At 40.2% G+C, this 25220-nt stretch overlaps 2 protein-coding genes across 4 annotated transcripts in view; both read right to left on the reverse strand.

The window, feature by feature from the left end:
• Positions 1 to 81: 81 nt before the first annotated feature.
• Positions 82 to 13987, reverse strand: LOC117255721 (uncharacterized). The gene is made up of 5 exons (XM_033624865.2): positions 13833 to 13987; positions 10199 to 10254; positions 9951 to 10071; positions 8381 to 8550; positions 82 to 8141 (listed from the first exon to the last, which is right to left on the reverse strand). The coding sequence occupies exons 2-5, from the start codon at positions 10199 to 10201 to the stop codon at positions 843 to 845; spliced, it is 7593 nt and encodes a 2530-aa protein (XP_033480756.2). The 5' UTR covers positions 10202 to 10254; positions 13833 to 13987; the 3' UTR covers positions 82 to 842.
• Positions 13988 to 16492: 2505 nt separating this feature from the next.
• abcc10 (ATP-binding cassette, sub-family C (CFTR/MRP), member 10) overlaps positions 16493 to 25220 on the reverse strand; it is a 38580-nt gene continuing 29852 nt past the window's right edge. For 2 of the 3 annotated variants that reach the window (XM_033624659.2, XM_033624660.2), the window contains exons 19-22: positions 23895 to 24040; positions 22745 to 22842; positions 20702 to 20814; positions 16493 to 19938 (exon numbers count right to left, since the gene is read on the reverse strand). In XM_033624659.2, the coding sequence (XP_033480550.2) occupies positions 19803 to 19938; positions 20702 to 20814; positions 22745 to 22842; positions 23895 to 24040 (493 nt within the window). In that variant the 3' untranslated portion in view covers positions 16493 to 19802. Of the gene's footprint in view, positions 19939 to 20701; positions 20815 to 22744; positions 22843 to 23894; positions 24041 to 25220 lie in introns of those variants that run through there. The other variant, XR_013490795.1, reaches the window with a different exon arrangement.

The raw sequence follows: 25220 nt of genomic DNA on the forward strand, positions 1-25220 counted from the left end.
TTTCCTGCATTTTCAGCAGAGTAATGCCCAGGTATATACAGACAATGTTCTCTTCCTTTCAATAAAGCACCACAATATGAATACTGTACATATATTTGTGTTTATTTTGTCATACAATTCAACAATTTTATATATGGTCTGGCAATTTTAACACATTTAAATAGCTCCATGGTCACTTGAAAAAATGGCGTAAGGCAGTTTTTACAGTTTAGAATATATACTCATCTTAAATCATTTCATCATCTCTTATATTATTACTCAAATATGTTGAGGCAAGAACTCTGTTAAAAAATAGTTATAAAAATTATATAAACTCAACTATATACATCCCTAATGAATATAAAATAAAGTGGGTGTTTAAAAAGTACAGACATGCAGTATAATATAAACATATGCACAACGCTGGATATTTTAACATTCAGTTGATGATATGTAACAAAAAACTTACATCCTTTGATCTTAAAATAGTGCCCTTAAATACAAAAATGACCTCTTTGTGTTTCAACATCAGAGAAAACCGGCATTTTTTGGAGATTTTGGGTGCCTTAACTTAAATGTACACAGAAAAAAATATTGTATATTGTATAGTACAAACGTAGTACAAATTACAAAACTAAATTTACATATAAAAAAGTGCAAGAATGCTCCCTTATAATGTAGGCAACGAGATTGGCTTTATACATAAAACAAAAACTTAAATGTGGCAGAACGTGAGACTTTTTAAAAATGCATAAAATACATTAAACTTACAACACTGTAATTCACAATAAATAATCCCAACATAAAAAGCACACTGAATGAAACATTTGGTGCCACTTTTGGAAACATCAGTGGTTTAAAACCTACATGAGGTCGGAGAAAAAGAAAGTTGAACCCCCTTTCTGGTAATTGTTATCTGGAACTTCGAGGTCTATGTCTTGTGGATGAAAGCCAGGCCCCCCAAGTGTGTTATATTTGCGGTTTGGCATTCTCTGATTTTGTGCTTGTTTGTCAAAAACAGTGATGTAGTATCCATCCGAACCTCCAGGGACTCTTACTCTGGGATCTTGAGAAACATGTGGCAAACGTGCGTAAGTTACCGGCTGCATTGTTCCGTGCTGCCTTGAATACATATCACCAGGAGGACTTCTTCTAGAATGTCTTGGGTCCCTCATGCCAGTATTAACACCTGATGGGGAGATCACCTGTCCATAGCTAGGTGGTGCCTGGAAGTTAGGTTTGGAACCTCTAGCTCTAAGCACATGCTCCTTTCCTGTGAAATCATCAATGTTGAGATCTGTATGGCTGAAATCAACTCGATCTATATCCAGAACAGCCATTCTCATGTTAACCCCTGGGATATCTGATCTGCGATTCCTATACGAAGGTCCTCTGAAATGTAGTGAAGGATCATCAATGTTAAGATCTGGAGATTTGAGATGGAGCTGTGGATTCCGCATTGTTGCTTTCGGCATGTTTGGAGCATTAACATTTAGCTGTGGACCTCGCATCGCTGCGTTCGGCATGTTTGGAGCATTAACATTTAGCTGTGGACTTCGCATCGCTGCATTCGGCATGTTTGGAGCCCTAAGATTTAGCTGTGGACCTCGCATCGCTGCATTCAGCATGTTTGGAGCATTAACATTTAGCTGTGGACTTCGCATCGCTGCATTCGGCATGTTTGGAGCATTAACATTTAGCTGTGGACTTCGCATTGCTGCGTTCGGTATGTTTGGAGCATTTACATTTAGCTGTGGACTTTGCATTGCTGCTTTTGGCATGTTTGGAGCCCTAACATTTAGCTGTGGACCTCGCATCGCTGCGTTCGGCATGTTTGGAGCATTAACATTTAGCTGTGGACTTCGCATCGCTGCTTTTGGCATGTTTGGAACACTAACATTTGGACCTGTGAAATCCCCCACCAACTGCATTGGTTTCATGTTCAGTTTTGCATTTGGAGGAGAAATATCCAGATTTGTTGGTTTCAGAGATGCACCAAAGTCAATATCAGACCCTACCCCGTTAAGATCTGGGCTTCCAAACTGAGGCATCTTGAAAGAAGGGAGTTTGAATTTTCTGTCAGCCAAATCAAGATCAGCGTCCGGACCTTGGATGTTGCCTGAGGGAATATTCATACCAATGTCTGGACCTCTTATTCCTCCTTTGACATTAGGGACAGTAAAACTCATATCAGGTTGCCCTATGTTACCATCTATTCCTAGGTCAGGACGTTTCGCATTGAGGTCTAGCTTGGGACCTTTGAAATTGGCATTAGGCAAATCTATGTCTGGCATACTTACATCAGGGCCTTTCAGTTTAGGTCCTGAAAGATTCATGTCTGGAATCTTGGCCTTAGGTCCAGAGAGATTGAGGTCTGGTGTATTCAAACTTGGCATTTTGAATTTACCTTTGGGACCACTGACATCTAAATTTGGGATATTCAGGTCAGGCCCCTGTAGGTCCCCATTTATGTCAATATTGGGGCCTTTTGGCATCTTGATTTCTGGCTTTTTGAACTTTGCATCAGGGAGACCAAGGCTGACATCTGGAGTGTTCATATCTAATTTGGGTGCCTTAAGATCCATGTTTGGTAATCCAAATTTAGGGGCATCGATTCCACCTTTCAATTTTGGAGCTTTGAGATTAAAATCTGGAGCTTTTAGGTCTGAATTTATGTTCAGATTTGGACCTTTTGGTAATTTGGCATTGAGATCTGGTGACTTAAAGTCAAAGTTTGGAGCATCTAACTTTGGACTAGAAAAGCCCACATCAGGAAATTTAAATTTTCCCGTTGGGCTGCCAAAATCAACATCTGGTATTTCAAAGTCAGTTTTGGGCCCTTTGAGGTTGACATTGGGTGCATTGATGTCAACATCTGGACCATCCAAGTTTCCATCAATTTCAGGTGTTTTTAGGCCTGGGAAGTTAAATTTTGGCATTTTCAGTTTGGGCATTTTGAATTTTGTTTTGGGTGAACCAATGTTGATATCTGGAGTGTTCACATCTAACTTTGGAGCTTTAAGGTCCATGTTTGGCAAGTCCAAGTCAGGGGCATCAATTCCACCCTTTATCTTTGGAGCTTTCAGATTTAAATCTGGTGATTTGAAGTCAGTGTTTATGTCCAAATTTGGTCCTTTAGGCAGCGTGCCAGAAAGGTTTAATTTGGGCATTTTCAATTTGCCTGAGGGAGCATTAACATCCCAGTCTGGAGCATTAAGCTCTGGCATTTTCAGTTTACCTGACGGCATGTCTAAGTTGAGCTTTGGGGCATTGAGGTCCAGTTTGGGGCTTTTAAGATCAACCTTGGGCATGTTTATGTCTGGTGCATTTAAACCACCACTGAGATTGGGACCAGATAGATCTAGATCAGGTGATTTGAGGCCCAGGTTGGGGCCATCTAACTTTGGACCAGAAAGCCCAAAATCAGGCAGGTTAAAGTTTGGCTTTTTGAATTTTCCTGATGGACCACTGATATCCAAGTCTGGCATTTCTAAATCAGTTTTAGGACCTTTCAGATTGAAATTGGGTGCATTTACATCAACATCTGGACCATCCAAGTTTCCATCAATTTCAGGTGTTTTTAGGCCTGGGAAGTTAAATTTTGGCATTTTAAGCTTGGGCATTTTGAATTTTGTTTTGGGTGAACCAATGTTGATATCTGGAGTGTTCACATCTAACTTTGGAGCTTTAAGGTCCATGTTTGGCAAGTCCAAGTCAGGGGCATCAATTCCACCCTTTATCTTTGGAGCTTTCAGATTTAAATCTGGTGATTTGAAGTCAGTGTTTATGTCCAAATTTGGTCCCTTTGGCAGTGTGCCGGAAAGGTTTAATTTGGGCATTTTCAATTTGCCTGAGGGAGCATTAACATCCCAGTCTGGAGCATTAAGCTCTGGCATTTTCAGTTTACCTGACGGCATGTCTAAGTTGAGCTTTGGGGCATTGAGGTCCAGTTCGGGGCTTTTAAGATCAACCTTGGGCATGTTTATGTCTGGTGCATTTAAACCACCACTGAGATTGGGACCAGATAGATCTAGATCAGGTGATTTGAGGCCCAGGTTGGGGCCATCTAACTTTGGACCAGAAAGCCCAAAATCAGGCAGGTTAAAGTTTGGCTTTTTGAATTTTCCTGATGGACCACTGATATCCAAGTCTGGCATTTCTAAATCAGCTTTAGGACCTTTAAGATTGACATTGGGTGCATTTACATCAACATCTGGACCATCCAAGTTTCCATCAATTTCAGGTGTTTTTAGGCCTGGGAAGTTAAATTTTGGCATTTTAAGCTTGGGCATTTTGAATTTTGTTTTGGGTGAACCAATGTTGATATCTGGAGTGTTCACATCTAACTTTGGAGCTTTAAGGTCCATGTTTGGCAAGTCCAGGTCAGGGGCATCAATTCCACTCTTTATCTTTGGAGCTTTCAGATTTAAATCTGGTGATTTGAAGTCAGTGTTTATGTCCAAATTTGGTCCCTTTGGCAGTGTGCCGGAAAGGTTAAATTTGGGCATTTTCAATTTGCCTGAGGGAGCATTAACATCCCAGTCTGGAGCATTAAGCTCTGGCATTTTCAGTTTACCTGATGGCATGTCTAAGTTGAGCTTTGGGGCATTGAGGTCCAGTTTGGGGCTTTTAAGTTCAACCTTGGGCATGTTTATGTCTGGTGCATTTAAACCACCACTGAGATTGGGACCAGATAGATCTAGATCAGGTGATTTGAGGCCCAGGTTGGGGCCATCTAACTTTGGACCAGAAAGCCCAAAATCTGGAAAATTTATGTTTGGCTTTTTGAATTTTCCTGATGGACCACTGATATCCAAGTCTGGCATTTCTAAATCAGCTTTAGGACCTTTAAGATTGAAATTGGGTGCATTAATATCCATGTCTGGGCCATCAAAATTGCCATCAATCTCAGGTCCTTTTAGGCCTGGACCACTAAATTTCGGCATCTTTATTTTGGGCATCTTTAATTTTGTTTTGGGTGAACCAATGTTGATATCTGGAGTGTTCACATCTAACTTTGGAGCTTTAAGGTCCATGTTTGGCAAGTCCAAGTCAGGGGCATCAATTCCACCCTTTATCTTTGGAGCTTTCAGATTTAAATCTGGTGATTTGAAGTCAGTGTTTATGTCCAAATTTGGTCCCTTTGGCAGTGTGCCAGAAAGGTTTAATTTGGGCATTTTCAATTTGCCTGTGGGAGCATTAACATCCCAGTCTGGAGCATTAAGCTCTGGCATTTTCAGTTTACCTGATGGCATGTCTAAGTTGAGCTTTGGGGCATTGAGGTCCAGTTCGGGGCTTTTAAGTTCAACCTTGGGCATGTTTATGTCTGGTGCATTTAAACCACCACTGATATTGGGACCAGATAGATCTAGATCAGGTGATTTGAGGCCCAGGTTGGGGCCATCTAACTTTGGACCAGAAAGCCCAAAATCTGGAAGATTTATGTTTGGCTTTTTGAATTTTCCTGATGGACCACTGATATCCAAGTCTGGCATTTCTAAATCAGCTTTAGGACCTTTAAGATTGAAATTGGGTGCATTAATATCCATGTCTGGGCCATCAAAATTGCCATCAATCTCAGGTCCTTTTAGGCCTGGACCACTAAATTTCGGCATCTTTATTTTGGGCATCTTTAATTTTGTTTTGGGTGAACCAATGTTGATATCTGGAGTGTTCACATCTAACTTTGGAGCTTTAAGGTCCATGTTTGGCAAGTCCAAATCAGGGGCATCAATTCCACCCTTTATCTTTGGAGCTTTCAGATTTAAATCTGGTGATTTGAAATCAGTGTTTATGTCCAAATTTGGTCCTTTAGGCAGCGTGCCAGAAAGGTTAAATTTGGGCATTTTCAATTTGCCTGAGGGAGCATTAACATCCCAGTCTGGAGCATTAAGCTCTGGCATTTTCAGTTTACCTGACGGCATGTCTAGGTTGAGCTTTGGGGCATTGAGGTCCAGTTTGGGGCTTTTAAGATCAACCTTGGGCATGTTTATGTCTGGTGCATTTAAACCACCACTGAGATTGGGACCAGATAGATCTAGATCAGGTGATTTGAGGCCCAGGTTAGGGCCATCTAACTTTGGACCAGAAAGCCCAAAATCAGGCAGGTTAAAGTCTGGCTTTTTGAATTTTCCTGATGGACCACTGATATCCAAGTCTGGCATTTCTAAATCAGCTTTAGGACCTTTCAGATTGAAATTGGGTGCATTAATATCCATGTCTGGGCCATCAAAATTGCCATCAATCTCAGGTCCTTTTAGGCCTGGACCACTAAATTTCGGCATCTTTATTTTGGGCATCTTTAATTTTGCTTTGGGTGAACCAATGTTGATATCTGGAGTGTTCACATCTAACTTTGGAGTTTTAAGGTCCATGTTTGGCAAGTCCAAGTCAGGGGCATCAATTCCACCCTTTATCTTTGGGGCTTTCAGATTTAAATCTGGTGATTTCAGGTCTGTGTTCATGTCCAAATTTGGACCTTTTGGCAGCGTCAGATCAAGTGAAGGTGCATCCATGTCAAACCCTGGCTTAGACAAATCTACATCCATGCCTTTTATCTTTGGGGATTTCAGAGCAAGTTCAGGTGTTTTCAACCCTGCATTGACATCCAAATCCTTTTTCTTTGACAATGTGCCAAAAAGCTTAAATTTTGGCAACTTAAGCTTACCAGAGGGCGCATCTGCACCAATGCCTAATTTCCCAGAAGGCATATTAATATCCATATCAGGAGTATTAAGGTCAAGTTTTGGGTCTTTGAGGCCAATCCCGCCTTTAAACTTGGGAGCAGACACATCCAAGTCAGTTGAGGGTACCTTTATGTCAATATTTGGGTCTGCAATTCCAGCTCTGAGATCTGGTGCTGCCAACCGCACATCTGGTCCTTTGAAATCTCCATTGAAATCTGGAACTTCAATGTCTGGTAAATCAAATTTGGGCATTTTAAACCTTGGAGCCTTGTATTTTCCAGATGGAAGTTTAGTGTCAACAGACGGAGTGCCAATGTCTAACTTTGGTCCTTTGAGGTCAGCTTTGGGTAAATTTATATCAGGTGCATGAATTCCACCTTTTATCTTTGGTGATTTGAGACTAAGGTCAGGTGTTTTAACGTCAAATTTGGGCTTAGTCAATTTACCAGATGGGGCATCCACATCTAAATCTGGATATCTAAGATCAATCTTTGGTTTCTTAAATGGCACTTTGACTTTCCCTGAGGGCATGTTAATGTCCGGCCCATTTATGTCAAGTTGTGATACATCCACATCTGGCATTTCTAGGTCCAAGTCAGGGGATGTTCCTGACAGCTGGAGCTTGGGTGATTCTACATAACTGGAAGGAGAGTCCACATTTAGATCTGGATTTTTCAGTCTCTTGGAATACTTGAGACCAAGTTTACCTGAGGGAACATCTGGCATTCCTACATCTGGTATCTTGACCTCACCTTCTGGACCACTAAAAGAAGGTCCAGAGAGGCCCATGTCTGGCACTTTGAATTTTGGCATTTTGAACTTTTTGTTTGTTCCTTCAATGGCCACTTTTGGAACGTCAGTGTCAAAGGATGGACCACTGATATTTCCCCCATTCAGGTTTATCCCTATGTCAGGTGTACTAACATCTGAACCTGTTAAGTCCATACCCATTTCTGGAGCTCTCAAAGTTCCATTGCTTTCCAGTCCAAGATTTGGCATTGTCAAATCAACTAATGGACTGTCAGTGTTTGGCAGCTGTAGACCAGCTGTGGTGTTGACATTTGGACCCTCTGGTAATGTTCCAGACAGATGGAAGTCTGGAGCATTAAACTGTGGACTTCTAGCATTGACTTTCAGTCTTGGCGCCTGAGCTCCACTTAGAGCAGTCCCATTCAAGCCGAGTCCCAGCGGTGGGAGGTTCAGATTGCTGTCATATTTCATTTGTTCTTCGGCATCATCAGATTGTGAATCTGCATCAATATCTGTGGTCAAAGTCTTGGGTTTTATAAGTCCAAAGTCAACTCCGAGGCGAGGCAACCCCCTCATGTCGTGTTTTAGGTTGACCTTGGATGAGCCTGGTACAGTTGGCTTGGCAGTAACCTCGTTCCCAGAGCCTTCCCAGGCACCAGGCAAATCATCTTTCATGAACTTCTTGATTTTGGCATTGTAGAGCTTGCTGTAGGCATCATTCAGCATCTAAAAATATAAACCACAGCTTGGTGATTGGCAACTACAACATTATCCGCGTTTCTATCAAGGTAACTAATCTTTAACTTTATTTCCATGATAATCAATGTAATGCAGAAAACAGCTCTTAGTTGAACATTATATACAGTAAGTGCTACCAGAATAAGTGCCCTTTGAATTACAGGAAAACCGAATAAGAACTTTGGTTTTAATCCCATTTGACTTGATATTATCTGCACTCCACCTACCGTCTCAGGAGTCTTGTCACACTGGTCCAAGTTTCCGAGGCTCTTGCTCTTGTTGTTCCTAGTGAGGACTTTCATCTTGCCATCAAATGGCTCCATCAGCCTCAGTACTTTATATACTTCATCTTTTGAAAGTTGATCAAAATCAATTGTTGCCCCCAAGAGTTCATCCCCTGAAAAATAAAATTCATGTGTCTGCATAAAACAAGAGCTTGTTCCAGAACATTAAAGGGGAACTACGCCCATTTTCAAAATTCATACATGTATTCCTATGGTCTAAGACAGTCCAAAAATATTAGTATACATGAACAACCCTCTCCAAAATGCAAAAACTAGAGTGCTAAAACTCAAATTAGCGATGTCATCAAGTATAAAGTCTGGAACTGCTCCCTTGACAATGACTGGGGAAAGATATTATTGATGACACTGATAGACACTGAATGTTTTGAGTATAGGGGTACATTTTCTGTTTAGGACTGAGAATACTGCAACGGAATAAAGTTCATTTGGGTATGAAAAAGAAAAATAACATTCTGTGGGTCCACAAAATCAGGCCCCCATTCATTGTCTATGGAGCAGTCTATGGTCTTTATACTCTTTGATGTCACACTGTTGAGACTTACTTCTCTGGTTTCTGGCTTTGAGGAGAGAGTAGCTCAAGATCACAAATATTGATTAAACTTCTCTTGGCCATCGAGATGATAATTTGGAATTCCTAATTAAGATGTCATTCCCTTTAACTGTCTCATATCTTAATGCACCACATTATGCTTTGCTTTAGACTCGACAAACTCTGAACCTGGCACTATCGAGGCCAGGACATTAGGCACTGGGTTTTACGTCAGACAATCTTGAAAAAAAACCATCATCCCTTTGTGGCGGCAGAGGCGAACAAATACAGAGTGAAATGATCAAGTTGTCTTTTGTGTAATTTAATAAAGTGATGTAACTGAATAATAAGAGTTCTAACAGAGTCAATCTTATTTCAGCTGAAAGGCCAGAGCTCTGACACCTGGAGTGTCCTGCGTAGGTCTGACAAAGATTCAGTCACATAATGAAATTAAAAGAAGAGCAGGAGCAAAAGGGAGGCCTCCAGTTTACTGATAACTGTCATGGGAACAGCTGCAAAGCAAGCTTTTTACAAACAAATGAACTCTCCAAGGACACAGTTCACGTCAGTTACAACAAAGCCTTATACACAGAAAAGAATCAGGATATTACATGTCGATATGTGGCAATAACAAATTTTGTTCCTACACCCTGCAGCCCTGTTATTGACTAAATATTTAAAAGCGTAAAATTCTGTACGCCTCATTTACATAAATGGAGGAGCAGAGATATTAGAGAGCCTTTAATTTAATGCAGAATGACACTGTTAATCAAAGAAAACAGCACACTGCGCTGCTCACTCTGCTCTCAAGAGTTAACACAACTTTGGATTTGAGTCAAATGTATAATGATTTCCACGAATTTGTAAGGCGTGCTCTTATTGAGAACAAGTTTTTAAACTGTAAAAGCTAAGACACAAAACAATCTGGGAAAAAAAGCTTCAGTAGCAAGTCACGGATCATACCTTCTCTAAGTCCTCGATTGGCTGCGGCATTTTGGTTGATGCTGGAAACGTACAGCCCTCCCTCCTCTGATCGCTCAAGGGTCAGGGCGTCAGAGAGACTCCTTCCCCTGCGGTGAGACGGCTGCAAACAAAGATGTTTCATAAAGTGCTTAAAACAGAGGCACTCCCCACCAGGGTGAGCTTTCAAAGGCAACATGAAACAGAAATATAATTATATAGACACAGATCCAAATGCTGGTATTTCGTACCATGATCCTTTCGTGTTTCTGTCACAGTGGCATTGAAAAATCCCCTTTGACTAAACCTGCAGAGGAAAATAAAATGATCAGGAGACAGAATAACAGCAGATCTGTACATGTGTGACATAGAGTGCATCCTCTAGCACCTGGTTGCTACCTATTCATTGAGCCCCGACCTCACCTGAGCGCTGTTGCGGTACACGCCCATAATCGTCCCGAACACAGAGAATAAGAAGAACATAATAAAATACAGGCAGAGGGCAGAGCCACTGAAGTAAAATACTCCGCAACACACTGAGAGTGGGTCATAACCAATGATTGAGAAGGACTGTCTTTACGTGTCTATATACTTTTTTTAAAAATCCTGCATAGTTTTCCTTTAAAGCCAATAAAACAAAAACAAAACATTTGTCAGCCATCAGTGAGACATTTTAAGCACTCTGATCATATGATAGCAGTGAAGGAAATGTAACTAAATACATTTACCCAACCAAGTACTGTACGTAAGTACAATTTTCATGTACTTGTACTTTACTTCCATTTATGCTACATTATACTTATAATCCACAACATTTTGGAGGCAAATATTGTACTTTTTACTCCAAGAGCTCCACCTTCACCAGCTGCACCATTTAAGCGATGAACACAATAACATTTCAATATCAATAATCGATAAAAAGATATAATTTTTTTTTTTCTGTAATGAGCTATTTTGCCTAATTGGTGCTTTAAGGATATTTTGATGCTAAAACTGTTGTACTTTTACTTGAGTAACATTTTAAATGCAGGACTTTAACTTGTAACAGAGTACTTTACACTCTTGTGTGCTACTTTTACTTAAATAAAAGATCTAAATAGTTCTGCCACCACTTTATGATAGTTTCAGATCTCAAATCAGTTTAAAAATTGAGGTAAAAGAAGACTAGGAAGGAAGATTGTGACAAAAGATACCACAACGCTCCACAGAATTTATAGATGTTTTTTTTTTTTATATATATATATTAACTACATATCTCTGTAGGAAATACAAATGCCCACAATATGGCAGTGTTCCCATAGGTTGGGAATATATATGTGTTGATTTATCCGTTAGAAGATTCATATTTACAATCTATACAGTAGCACATCAAAGCACTCTTCTGCCAAATTAAGTCTGTTTACAGCGTTAACTCCATCTCCCAAACAGAACTTTGAAAGAAGGGAACAAGAAATACAAGAACATAAAAACCCTTTGGGTGGGGCAGATCTGTGTACTTGGCAAACTAATAAATTTTGTGTCGCTGGTATTTTATTACAAGAATCAAGGGGAATGGTGTGCTTTTAGAAGGCAGTGTTTCAACAGCAGAACATTTATATCCGTACACATTTTTGATCTGAAATCTTTTTCGAGGGACATTTAGAGTCATTAAATCTATTCTTCTAATACTATTTATGTTGGTGAAGATTCTCAGTCGTCCAGGTCATGGTTATTCTAAGTGCTGTATCGTAGGCAACTTGACTTGCTTGAGTTTCTTGAAGACGTTCCAACTCTCGTCCAGGAGGCGCCTTCAGTTCTAACTGACTGGAGGGGTCTCTCAGGCTTTAAACCCTGTGTGGGTGTGAACCCTTACAGAGTCCCTGAGGTCACATGTGAGCTCTGAGTTTCACAGTCATTAGACTAAGTGTGAGCATGTGAGTTGTTGACGCACCCAGGTCAACAACTCACGCTCGTTAGGGTTTAGATGGGTCCAGGTTAAGATATCACAGCTTAACACCCGTTCATACCTGAACCCATCAAACCCTAACGACCCACATAATGGCCATGTGGGTCAAAAACTCACATGTGACCCTAACAACTCTGAACATCAGAGCTCAGATGTGACCTCAGCGACTTTGTAAATGTTCACACCCACACAGGGTTTAAAGCCTGCGACTCACAGTCAGTTAGAAATGAAGAAACCTCCTGGACGAGAAGTGAAACGTCTTCAAGAAACCCAAGCCAGCTGCCTACGATAAAGAATGTTTATCTTAATGTTTTACATCTTATCTCAGTCAATACAGAGTTAATTCAGAAGAAGATAAATATTCTGTACTGTGAAATTCTCATATGAGTACACTCACTGAGAGACACATTCATTTCAGTGAATTTTTTAAAGCAAAGCAGATTGAAACAGTTTCACTGTACGCAGGTGGGCGAGTGACACCCAGGTAACTCGACAGGTGCATCTCTCAGGTATGTGAGTTATAGCTTTGAGGAAAACCAGGAACAGGTTTATCGAGAGTGCTGTGGACAAGTGTTCTGTCGCTGGGTGTTTCCTTTCTGTAAGCACACAAAGTCAAAAGTGACCACACCCACCAATTTCTAGCATAGAAATTCTGGCAGGGCGCTGGCAGACCTCCAGTGAATCGAAACACACTGTGTTCTATCAAGATCACGTGGAATGATGTGCAAAGATGAGCTGCACGAATGACACTGGGATTTATTCTACATCTACACCTGACTGCAATTTGACCTCCACACATCAGAATAAAAGGTGTAAGTTTATATAAAAAAATCTCAACGGCCACATGCAAAATTTAATCTATATGATTTTGAAATGCACAAATTCTCCACCATTCACAAAGCATCAGTGTACAGGAACAAATATTAATGTGATTAGGCAGGAAGGAGTAACTGAACAATACGATAATTGTTGCAGAATTATCCCAATATAAACCTCGTATTTACATAAGAATTCACAGATATGGCAGAATGCTAAAATTATGTTCATCCCGTCCAAGTAAAAGTTTAAACACAGAGCAGAAATATACAGTACATTTTCAGGTATTTGAGAAGTCAAGCTATGACAGATTTTGGCAAAATCTTACTCAGCTTTCACTCAGACATGAAAACTGTGATCCACAAAATCTGCACAAATATTTAGCCAATCAAAACTCTTAATACAACATATGACAATAAGACAGGAAAATTGTTCTGTTTCCTAAAAAAGTGTAGTTTTAATGTCTAGAATACTTTTTCAGTCCTGTTTTGTGTCATGTCTTTACCGAATGCCTTCAAGACAAATGCCCCCAAATTTACTGTGAAACCACAAACTACCATCAGTCACATCACTGGCAGTTAGCTCATTTTACGCACGACGCCAAGTGACATCTGAGCAAAGGAAGCAGCTGGTTTACTACTCACAAAGTTACATATTATACATTTTGCAGGGAAGCCAAAGTGCACCTGCTCTGCAGTTATAAAAGTCAGTCAGTCAGTAGGAGCTGGATGCACAATAGAGCTAGCATTCAATAAAAAAAAGTTGTTTTTGGTTTCATTAGCAACACTAAATGTGAGCCGTCAGCATGTCATTTGGCAGCAGCAGAGGATTTGTAGTTTGTAATAATAAGAGGGTGCACATGTCAGGGTGCAGGTGTAAGCAGTGCATTAACATGAACTGACAGGAGGTGAACTGTGTGCGAGAACCTTTCTGCTCGTTGAATGATGCACTAAGAGATCATTAAAAACAACTGCAACAAAAGACGCGTTCAACACTTTCTCGGAGAAGTCAAGATGAACACGAAACCACCTGGATGATGGCAGCTGAACCTGAAACACTGTCACCCAAACCCCGCCACCTCAAGGACCAGGCACCATGCAGTGTAAAACATAAATGACACTGACCTCAGGGTCCATCAGGCAGGTGTTTCGGCCTCCGTGTTGTTGAAGTTGTGTCAAAGAGCTTCAGCCCAGCGTTATGAGTCCATGCTGTTTGCTCTGCGGGTTGTGACTGAGCAGAGAAGCTGCAGGTGGGCAGACGATTACTTCACCTGAAGCAGACAAACAGGTTCCACCTTAAATGTCCCACCTCTATCAACTGTCAACATGCACACACATTCACATGACACGCCCTCGTGCAAACACACCCTGACTACCACATGCCTGCGGCTCATATGCATACAAACAAAAACACACCACAGCAAAGTACAGCCTTAATCTGCGACCTGCTTTTCCTCATACGTCAACACGTGTTCCCACATGCAGTCTAAACACACAGACACACCAGTGGTGTGACATCTTTTACTTAAGAAAGAGTAGTTATGCCAGTGTTGAAGTACTGTGTTACAAGTAAAAGTCCTACATTCAAAATGTTCTTAAGTACAAAAGTGTTTGCATCAAACTTTAAATAAAGCACCAAAAATTAAAGTACTCAATGTGCAGCATGTTTAATTTCAGAATAATATATATTACTGGATTATAATTATTGATTCATTCAGCTCCAACACATTCTCACTCCAACATCATCATATATTGATGTTTGGTCGTAGACTTTCCACGTCCACATACGACGTGCAAGGTACCCTGTGTGCATTGGATGCTGATGTTCTGGGACACCGTGTCAACTTCAGCTTGTTACATGCATCGTCTTCTTTCAAGATACACTTCTGTTTTCACAGGAAATTTACCGTTTACATACAGTCTCTTTCAAAATAAGAGCACTACGTCGGTACAACACCACATATTGACTTTTTTTTTCCTTCAACAACAAACACAAATGGTTGGGTTTAGGACAAAAAAACAGGGTTTGGCTTAAGAATCTTACGAGACGCAGACACCACTCTCTTGGGTGAAGGTCAGTGTTTGCTGGACCCGTCCACTACCCTTCCCAACCGTCCCAGTCGAGCTTGCACCGCCGGGCACCATTAAACTATAATGGCATGCTGACGTTAAACAATGCCTTTTTTGTTGATTTCTGACGCCACAAGGCACTGCCCGGGCGCCAGATTTATTTTGACAACTTCGGAGTGAGATCGGACTTGTTTTCCTTCTTCTTCTTTGTTCAATTTTCTGGTCGGTGTTTTAATGTAAGCAAACATTTTTGAAATAAAGGCATTTTAAGTTAATTCAAAATGCATCTGTTCCTGCTCCACGCACGAGTGCCTGAAGTTCATTGTTTTCTTCCCATGTGCTGACCCTTTTACTCAAGAGCACCTGCCTTTTTTCTTGAATATCATATGATAAAGACAGTAGTCGAGCACTCTACTATCTCATTCTTCAAAGTGCAATCTTTTTCTTTTTCTCTTTACTGATCCTGCCCCATTTTCAGCCAAAGCCACAAAATATAACATCAAAAATAAAATTCTGCTGCCTTTCAACGGGCTAACACACGACTCATGCCGAACTTTGCCTGGGAAAATGTAGACATAGGCTTTTGCAGTCTGTGTGCCGTAAATTGCTTTGTCTGACTTGACAGGAACTCAGACTGGCATTGAAGCCTCCCGTGTGTAGGATTTAGGGCATATCTCGGCAAAAATGGAATAAAATATTCATAACTATGTTTTCATTTGTTTGTCACCTGAAACTAAGAATCATTGTGTTTTCTTTATGCCATTTAGCGCCATTCGCGTTTTCACATCGACTACCGTAATTCAGTTGGTTGCAATCTGCAATCTCACCACAAGATGCTACTAAATCCTACACTTGACCTTACAGAAAAACTATATAGAAACAGCCAATCCTCTCGCTGATGGTCTTGTTTGCTTGTGTAGGTCGTATAGACACATCAGTACTGATTTCAAACCATTTCATAACTAGTTAAAAACTCCTTATGGCTGCTTTAATTTATAATAATATATCAGAATTTATTTTTGTATGTATCAATAATCAGAAATTAGAAGGTACCTAAAGCCATCTGATAAATGCAGTGAAGTAAAAAGTACAATATCTATCTCTTAGATGTAGTGTAGTAGAAGTATAAAGTAGCTTAAAATGGAAGTACACAAGCAAAGTACTTCAAATTTGCACTTAGGTAAATTACTTGAGTATATGTACATGTGTACTAGTTGCATTCCACCACTTACACACACACACACACACACACACACACACACATGTAAAAGCCAGAGTTATAGTCGAAACCTCGACTTTCAGGAACCAAGACAGAACAAAAAAAAAAACATAAACCAAACACTCCCGCCTCACAACGTGATAAGTGTGTTAACATGAGAAAAATGCTGATCTGTGCCAAGGGAGCGGCAGGCGCTGACTGTGTGAGTCACTCTGATTACAGACGTCTGTTTGTGACAAAGACTCCGGTCTGTGTGAATCTCGATGGAAAGAAAGGAGAGAGTTCAGTGGCATTCAAACAGTCATTACATAATCACACCTGGAAAGGTACGGCTGTGGCTCTGGCGTTACGTAAGGACAACTCCGTTCTCAGGCAGACTTGGTGAAGTAAAAGAGTGTGTGTGACAACAAATGTTTACTAGAAAAGAAAGTGATTTATTACAGGGACTTAAATTATAAAGCAACTTTGCTGACAAAAACAAAGACACCAAAATAAATCATTCCCAAATGATTTATGTGAATGTTAAATATATCACACTTCATCATCACAAGTTATTTTGAATTGTTCAGTCTAACAATGCATATTATCAGTGGTGCATCCAGAAAAAGATTCTTCTTTCCGTCAATATTTGAATTTAAATTTGATTTACAGTTTATATTAGAGCTGCAGCGATTAGTATATCAATCCATTCATCGCTCAAAAGAAAATATATCTGCATCTATTTTGATGTCGATTAATTGTTGGACTGAATTTTCAAGCAAAAATACCAAACATTTGATGATTCCAGGTTCTCAAACGTGATAATTTGCTGCTTCTCTTGGTCTTTTCATAGTAAATTGAATATTTTCACGACCATTTAATGTCGTCACATTGTGCTCTAGGATATTGCGACAAAGTTTTTTCACTGTTTTAGAGTTTTACAGACCAAACAATTAATCGATGATGAAAACAATAAAACAACTAGTTGCAGCCGTAGTTCACATACTGTAATTCCCTAAACCATCTCAATACAGAATAAAACAGTCAGGGTGGTAACGTGTTTTCATGTTGACACAACTTTGGAAAAACATGTCACAAGTGTTTGTAATGGATGTGCAGAATAAACAGAGACAAATGAGGACAGGACAAACACGGCACAGACTGAAGGTTTTAAACTTCCCCTCCAGTAAGAGTGAATCTTCTTCCTGACTGACAGTAAATTATTTGCAGAGAAGAAAAGGAATTGATCCTAAAAACATTCCCTCTAGTTATAAAAAAGACCTTGGGTTTTATAAACTACAAAAAAACACACACATTTAGAAAAGCTGTACTTTTGTTTTGATAAGAGATAACAAAAAAATGTGAGTGACAAAGATAACATCAAGGTCAGAAAAGTAACCAGGAAATTCAGACATGCCATCCGAAACCTCTGAGATTCATATGTTATGTAAAATGTTAATAATGATGAACGTGATGTACATGGCTCTCACATCCACATCCACTAAATGCAGTCGATGTGTTTTAATTTAAAAGAAAAACTGTAAAAGCAGATAACCAAATATTATAAATAAAATAAAAAAACAAAACAAAGAAAATCTGGCTTGATTCTGCCTCCCTGTTTCCTGTACACCTCGGCACTTTCAACTGTCCAATGAAGGCGAAAATAAAATAATCTTAAAACAAACAAAAAGAAGAAGAAGAAGAAGAAGAAGTAATGTGTTAAGCGGTCAGTTATTAATGCTTTATAAGTTGTTGGTTTTTTTTAAATGTCTTTTGGTAAAACATTCCAAAGTTGAAGAAATTTAGGAGCACAGATACTAAAAGCCCCACTCCTAATTTTCTGTCTTTGGGTGTAGTTGTGAATCTCTAACAAACCAGCAGCAGCACAAATTAACAACAGTAGCTACAGACAGCAGCTAAAGAAATCAACATTGTGTATCTGAAGATAGCATCCAAGAAACACCCATATAATAAAAACAGCAGAGGATCAAAACAGCTTCCCTGAGGAACACCAAAACATACTGTATGCTATTATCTCTATGTTGTTCCCAGTGGGTGGGTTAACTTGCAAAATTGTAAATTGTAACAAGAAGTAATGTGTCAAGCGGACAATAAAATGCTTTCTGAGTTTGTTTGTTTTTTAATTGTCTTTTGGTACAACGTTCCAAAGTTAAAGAAATTTAGGAGCACAGATTGCCCCACTCCTAGTTTGCTGTCTTTGGGTGTAGTTGTGAACTTCTAACAAACTAGCAGCAGCCACAGACAGCAGATACAGAAATCAACATTGTGTATCTGATGATAACTTCCAAAAAACACACATGTAACAAAAACGGCGGAGGATCAAAACAGCTTCCCTGAGGAACACCAAAACATAATGCATGTCATTATCTCTATGTTGTTCCCAGTGGATGGATGAAAAATCCTTTTAACTTGCAAAAGTGTAAAATGTAACACTTCATTTAAGACAGACCTTCAATTAAACCTCTTTTATATCTCAAATATAACCTGACCATATAACACAGGAACACTATCTAGTGACTGTAAAGTGACCTATCATCAACTCCCACTTTAGGGGAACCAGATTAAGATTTGAGATTACTCATACACAGATCCCTCTTTCAAATTAGGGCTAGGCTGTTGTGGCAGACTGATATTTCTTCAGCTCTGACTGCAACTCAACTAAAAACAGGCTACTAAACCTGCAGTGTACCCCCATAATTTTTCTGTATAAATCCATGTTTTTATACTACTGAAGCTGATGCAACTACACTTATTTTCAAAGGCTGGAATTTAGTGGCAGGTGTTTTGTAACTGTGTAGGGTTAAAATCTATCAAGTTTAACAGCAGCTAACAGAGAATATGCATTTTCATACATCATCCTTTTCACATTTTAAGGTATTTTCAGAATATTCAAGCATGAGTGCAGCAAATGCCCCGCATCAGCCACCATGGGTGATTTTTCCCCAGTGCACACTGAGAGAAAATAAAACTATAGAAAAATTTCAATACAGTAGAACCCTGCAACAGCTCCACACAAACTCTGAATCCACAAAAACAATTAATACGGTCAGATGAAAACGGACTGGTAGAGTATAGAGAGTCGTATATAAGGCCTGCTGCAAGTTACCTGCTTGTAGTAATAAATCCCAGCAGGATAAATGGTTAATGTGCAGTGCAAATTTATTGCTTCATAGTTAAAAATGTCCCCCAAAAATGAGATCAAGGAGGCAAAAAAACTAATTTAAGGGAAGTGTCTAGTTTTTAGTCTCCCAAGAAGAAAGTTTCATACTTTTCAGTATGATTTTTTTGTCCTTTTATTCCCCGTTAAATTGCAAAATGCCTTTGAAACAGCTTATAGTTGTAATTATTATGATCTGAACAGACATAAAAGTCTCAAGGTCACAAGAGACATCATGTGTTGACGAGGCTGTGCAAACAAACTGTCAACAAACGCCACAAGAAGAGGAGAGGCTATGACTAATTAAATATTTTTCTATATCATTTTTAGTCTCCCAAGATGAGAATTCAGGAAAAGTTCAATTAATGCTGCTCCAGCATTAAAATAATCAATTAAAAGAAACAAAATCTTAGCACAGAATAAGAATATCTACAAACCCATATCATCACTTCCCAGTCCAAACAGAAATCTGGAGCGAGGCATCCCCCGCCTCTTTGCTCCAACAGTAGAAGACCTCTTTAAATGTGTGCTGTAAAAGTATGTAAAGCAGGACGGTGCTGAAAAAGGCAGCAAGTTCTCAGCAAACATTTCCAGGATGAAAAATATAAAAATAAATCTTTTTCTGTCCTCTAGTGTCTTTTCAGTCAGCTCACTCTCCTCTCCGACCGACCAGCCTGTGGAAGATGGAGTGGTCAGTCTGGCAGAGAGCAGCTGGGGTGTCAAACTCCACCACCTTCCCAGCTCGCATCACCAGGATCCTGTCGCAGTCCATGATGGTGTTGATCCTGGAGACAAAAACACAGACCAAAAAAAAAAAGATATTTTTTCATATTTCCATGTAGGAAAAGCTTAAGAGATTAAAGTAGGAGTTTCAAATCACTAAGACTAGAGCCTGAAATGACAAATCCATCCATGGTTGAAGGTTATATTATCCACCCATTTTCATCTGCATATCAGGGGCCTGCTTGCAGAGGCAACAGGCTGAGCAAGGCACCCCAGACATCCCTCTCCCCAGCAACGCTTCCCAGCTCCTCCTGAGGGATCCCAAGGCGTTCCCAGGCCAGATGAGATATATAATCCCTCATGCAGGTTCTGGGTCTGCCCCAGGGCCTCCTACCAGTTGGATGTGCCCAGAAAACCTCAAACTGGAGGTGCCCAGGAGGATCCTGATCAGATGCCTGAACCACCTCAGCTTGACCCCTTTTGATGCAAAGGGGCAGCGGTTCTACTCCGAACTTCAGCTGCTTGAATCCGCAATCTCATTCTTTCGGTCACAAACTTGTGGCCCGACCCTCAAAGATGAGGAGCTGGACTTAGATGGAGCAGTAAATTAAAAGCTTTGTGTTCCAGCTCGGCTCCCTCTTCACTACACCTGTCCATCTCATGCTCCATTTTACCGTCACTTGAGAACAAGACCCCAAGATACTTGAACTCCTTTGGTTGGGACAGTAACTCTCTCCTTTGCCAGGTTGGGTTGGCCAGGTTAGGGTATATAATATCTTGAAAAATAGTTGATTTTTCAGACATTTGCATCCGAAAATCTTTTACCTGTGTGCAATAGTGAGGACGGTCTTGTCCTGAAACTTCTCTCTGATGGCCTGCTGCAGCAGTTTGTCCGTCTTCTGGTCCACGCTGGCTGTGGCTTCATCAATACACAGGACCTACACGACAGGAAAACAGATGTTCTAGTGTTGTGACCTGGAGCTCATTCACCAGAAACAGAGGTTACAACCGTGCAGGAAACACTGAGGATGAAAATAAGAAGGAAGCAGACAAACACTGCAAAGGGCAAAAGGTTTAGTGTCTCGTGTTGCTGTGCAAAGGAAATAGCAGCACTTGTAAGTCAACAGACACACTCAAATGTAAATACAAACATGTCGTTACAAAGGGAGTGTTCAAAGATACACAGCTTTTGTGTACTTAAGATTTATTCTTAAGGAAACTGGAGGTAAGCTGTCAGTCGGAGTTTAAAAAAAGGTCTTTCAAAAGCACAAAAGCTTTGGCTTATGTCTGTCTCAGTGTGAGATTGTCACGGCCTAACCACCTCTGAACAGGTGAGGAGTGTGATAAAAATAGAACAGAACAAGGAACAGGTGTGGCAGCACATTAAATTATAACCATTAACACTTCTGTGAAATAAGACCCAGCTTTTAATACTACTTATGACCCATGCAATGTATTTGCTGTAGTTTTTCTTGTAAAATTTCCCACCTACACGTGAAGGATCGCCAGGAATTTATGCAGCATGTAATCCAGCGTTGCTGTTTGTGAGTTTTATCTCGCTGTTATCAGCCTCATTGTTTAATCTTCACTCTCCCTCAGCTGTGTCAGAGCTGTGTTAAGCTACTGAGAATGCAAACTGCTGCTGCCGCTTCACATTAAAAGCTGAACTCAATTACTTTGCATCCACAAAAAAAAGCATGTTTTTTTTTTTCAACAGTTTGAAATGTTGCACGTGGTAATGGAGTAAGACAGAGCAGCCACAGTTAGCTGTTAGATTAAGAGCTGCAAACCTCACGCTCCTCAGTAAGGTAACCTGCTTCACTGTGAAAGCTCACATGCAGCATGAAATTAGATGCAGTTTGCTCATGACGTGATGGAAAACGCCCAATTTTGACTGACTCTTCAGAACAACACGAGCTCGTTTGGCTGCACTGTAAACAGATACGTCACCTGATTTTCTGTTGTAATTTAAAAAAGTAGGTGCTCAAGGACAGTTTACTGTGTTTTTAAACACACTGCATTGAAATCTTAAAAACAGCCTGTCACAGGTTACAGCGTGATGATTAGAGGAGAAATGGCAGAACATAAAGGTCCAGGTGGAAAAAAAACAACAACTCAGTCATTTAGGATTTTACTAAAAGAAGGAAATCACCTGTTGATTTATATATAGATCCCAGGGGACATTTTTTGTATTTGGGAGCTGTTACAGTTGTTGTTCACAAACTAAAGGAATGAGAGATCATTTTTCTTTAGATTTTACTGAATATTTTAAAGGAAAACTGTAAAACTATATCACTTATTTTGTTACAATATTTATTAATTTGTCATTTTGTCAAAAATATTGTCATCGAAAAAATACCCTGAAATATCGTGATATTATTTTAGGGCTTTATGGCCCACCCCTGGCAGTACTAAAGTTGGCAATGTAGTTCAGTAAAATGAAAATCGTTCCAATGTGACACTGCTCGTGACAAGGTCTGTCGATCATCTTGAGTAACCAGGTCATGATTTATGGAAAGACACATTGATGTTGAGGTTTTCAAATGTATTTTTGGCACTTTGAGCACCACAAGCTAAGTGCCATCTAGTGCCATTATATTGGAGAGAAGGCAGACATCTCTACGGCTGCTATCTCCAACACTCTGAAACTCACACCAAAACAATCTACACTGATAAAAAGCCCTACAGGTAAGAGGAATGTGTATTTTTAATGTTGGAGTAAAATGTCACTTTATTTTAGATATAAAACATCATCATGAAAAAAAAAGAAGCTCATAAAATAATACACCCTTTGATCTGCTGCACCCAGGCGGGCACAATGTAAGCAGCTGCTCTGTGTTGGAGTTAATAATACAGGTGAGGTCTCACCTTGGCCTGGGTCAGCAGAGCTCTGGCCAAACACAGCAGCTGTCTCTGTCCCACAGAGAAAGATTTTCCTCTCTCCCCAACCTCAGCATCCAGACCACCTGACACACAAATAAATATACACACATGAACATAAACACAAGGCACGAGGGAGCGATTCTGAATCTGACACCATCATCTCTCATTTCTGCTGACACATCACGTTGAAGGACACTGTATGTTGCACAAAATCAGCTGCAGAGGTACACTGTAAAAAGAGAGTAGTCATTTTAACTTAAGGTTAGTGTCTGGGCTGCCTTGAAAATTTAAGTTGACTGAATTTGAGAAGACAAGTTGAGGTAATTTGGTAACGACTGAGCTTGTTTTCTCAATCAATCAACTTAAAAATATAAGGCAGCCCAACACTAACTTTTTAAACTAAAAAATAGTTTCTTTTTACAGTGTAGCACACCTGAAGCTGCACCAGCCCAGGTCACGTTTTTGTGTTAATGTTGATATCCTAGTCCTGCAGAGAGAGTTTAAGATGGCTATTTTCATGCATCCAAAACTAAACACTATGCAATAAATAATTTTATTCCTGTGTAACATTACATTACATTATTCATTTACATGGCTGTGGATGTTTGTTTGCTTTGTGTTTTTTTGCAGTGTCTTTTTCCTGCACTGAACAGAGGTAGCACTCCTAATTTGATTGTATACTGCACAATGACAATAATGGTTTTCTAGTCTATTCTTCATTCTTCTCTTTTCTTTCAAAGATAAATAAAAACACAAGAGAAGAGGAGGAGAATGAAATAAAAAGAGGCAAAGATGATAAGTGGATCATATGACTATGACTTGACCTTATGTAACATAATCACACAGCATCCTGTGACCTGAGCTGGGTGTACCATTCCTTCAGATGTTCTGGATCAAAAATCACATTCACCAATGGAGACATTCTGTAACTGTTCACCAGACCACACAGGAATGATGAAGGGTGGAGTGGACTTTGTGAATCAAAGGACTGTGAGTCAGGTGGATTGATTCAAAACAGACACGCCTTGGTTTAATAAGCATTGCTCTGCTCATCCTTAATTCACTGTCACCCCATGTTATCGTCACTAAAACCTTCTCATTACACCTTTCCATGCCTCTGTCTCAGGTCTCTCACCCATCCTGCTGACCACAGAGCTGAGGTGGCACTGGTCCACCACGTCCAGCAGCTGCTGGTCAGTGTGTCGCCCACACGGGTCCAGATTCTCCCTGACGGTCCCGCTGAACAGGAAGGGGTCCTGGGGAATAATGGCCAACCTAGACCTGCAGAGGGCGCCACCATAACACACAAAAGTGACCTGTGACTGACTGCTTTTACTACACTGTGCAGCATCATCAAAGTCTGAATTAAACTATAGATAATGTGAGAAAAACAAGGATTATATAGCGATCTCTGTGTATACAGAGGCTTAAAGGGATAGTTCAGTTTTTTTGAAGTGTGGTTGTATAAGGTTCTCATCCATAGGCAGTATATTACAAACAGCAGATGTCAGTCAGCACAACCCCATGTTGGAGAAACCTACTGGAAGTTTGACCTCGAAGCTAAGCAGTCTACTGCTGCGGACAGGGTCAGTAACAGAACGTATTTTAGCCACCTAAAAAGATCAATATCATTTCAAGTGTATGCTATATTGAGAATATTTTCACTGCATCACCTCAGTGTCAGACAGTGATTTCACACAGGAAAATGAAGCCGTTATATTGCTCTCTTCAAAGCCAGACTCCATTGAGAAAACAAGAGATTTAACATTGCTGAACACAGGAGCTGCTGGTCTGCTGCATCAACCAGTTATTTTGTTTGTGTTGTTGAACAACTATTAGCATGTAAACAGGTTAGTTCAGACTCACTAAGTTGCACAATAACACAAACTAACTGACTGATCAAAGCAGCAGTAGACCACAAGCCACCGTGTTCAGCAAGCTTAAATCACAGATTTTCTCAATGGAGTCTGGTAGCTTTGACGAGAGCAAAGATGGAGAACTGAAGTCATTCACGGCTTTCCGATCAGAACGGGCTGACTGAAAGGTATAGGCCTAAAGATACTGTCTTTACAGAGTACATTTAAACTGATATTTATCATCTTTAGGTGGGACTTTTTTAGGGGGCTAAAATAGATTTTGTTGCTGACCCCTCCACAGCAGTAGATCACTTAGCTTCCATGTCAGACTCATGCCTGCTTCTCCAAACTAGGGGCGTGCCAACTGACAACTACTAGAATGCATTCACACTGGCGCTATTTGGTCCACTTTAAACGAACCCTGGTCCGCTTCCATGGATAGTTCAGTTTGTTTAGAGTGGTGGGAATGCCAATTCGAACTCTGGTGCGGACCAAATGAGCGAACCCTGGTCCGCTTGAAAACTGGGGGTCTTTGTTCACTTCCAAGTGAACCCTGGTGTGGTTCGCTTACAGTGGTAAATGCAAACGGACTATCCAGCGAACCA

Source organism: Epinephelus lanceolatus, chromosome 3 (assembly GCF_041903045.1).
Source record: "Epinephelus lanceolatus isolate andai-2023 chromosome 3, ASM4190304v1, whole genome shotgun sequence".
NCBI classification, from domain to species: domain Eukaryota; kingdom Metazoa; phylum Chordata; class Actinopteri; order Perciformes; family Serranidae; genus Epinephelus; species Epinephelus lanceolatus.

What these genes read in the sequence shown, in the direction of transcription:
- LOC117255721 (XM_033624865.2), bottom strand. An exon ending in CAATCGAGGACTTAGAGAAG is followed by an intron (nt 8,551 to 9,950) that starts GTATGATCCGTG and finishes TTTATTTTTCAG; the next exon opens with GGGATGAACTCTTGGGGGCA. An exon ending in GTGACAAGACTCCTGAGACG is followed by an intron (nt 8,142 to 8,380) that starts GTAGGTGGAGTG and finishes TTATATTTTTAG; the next exon opens with ATGCTGAATGATGCCTACAG.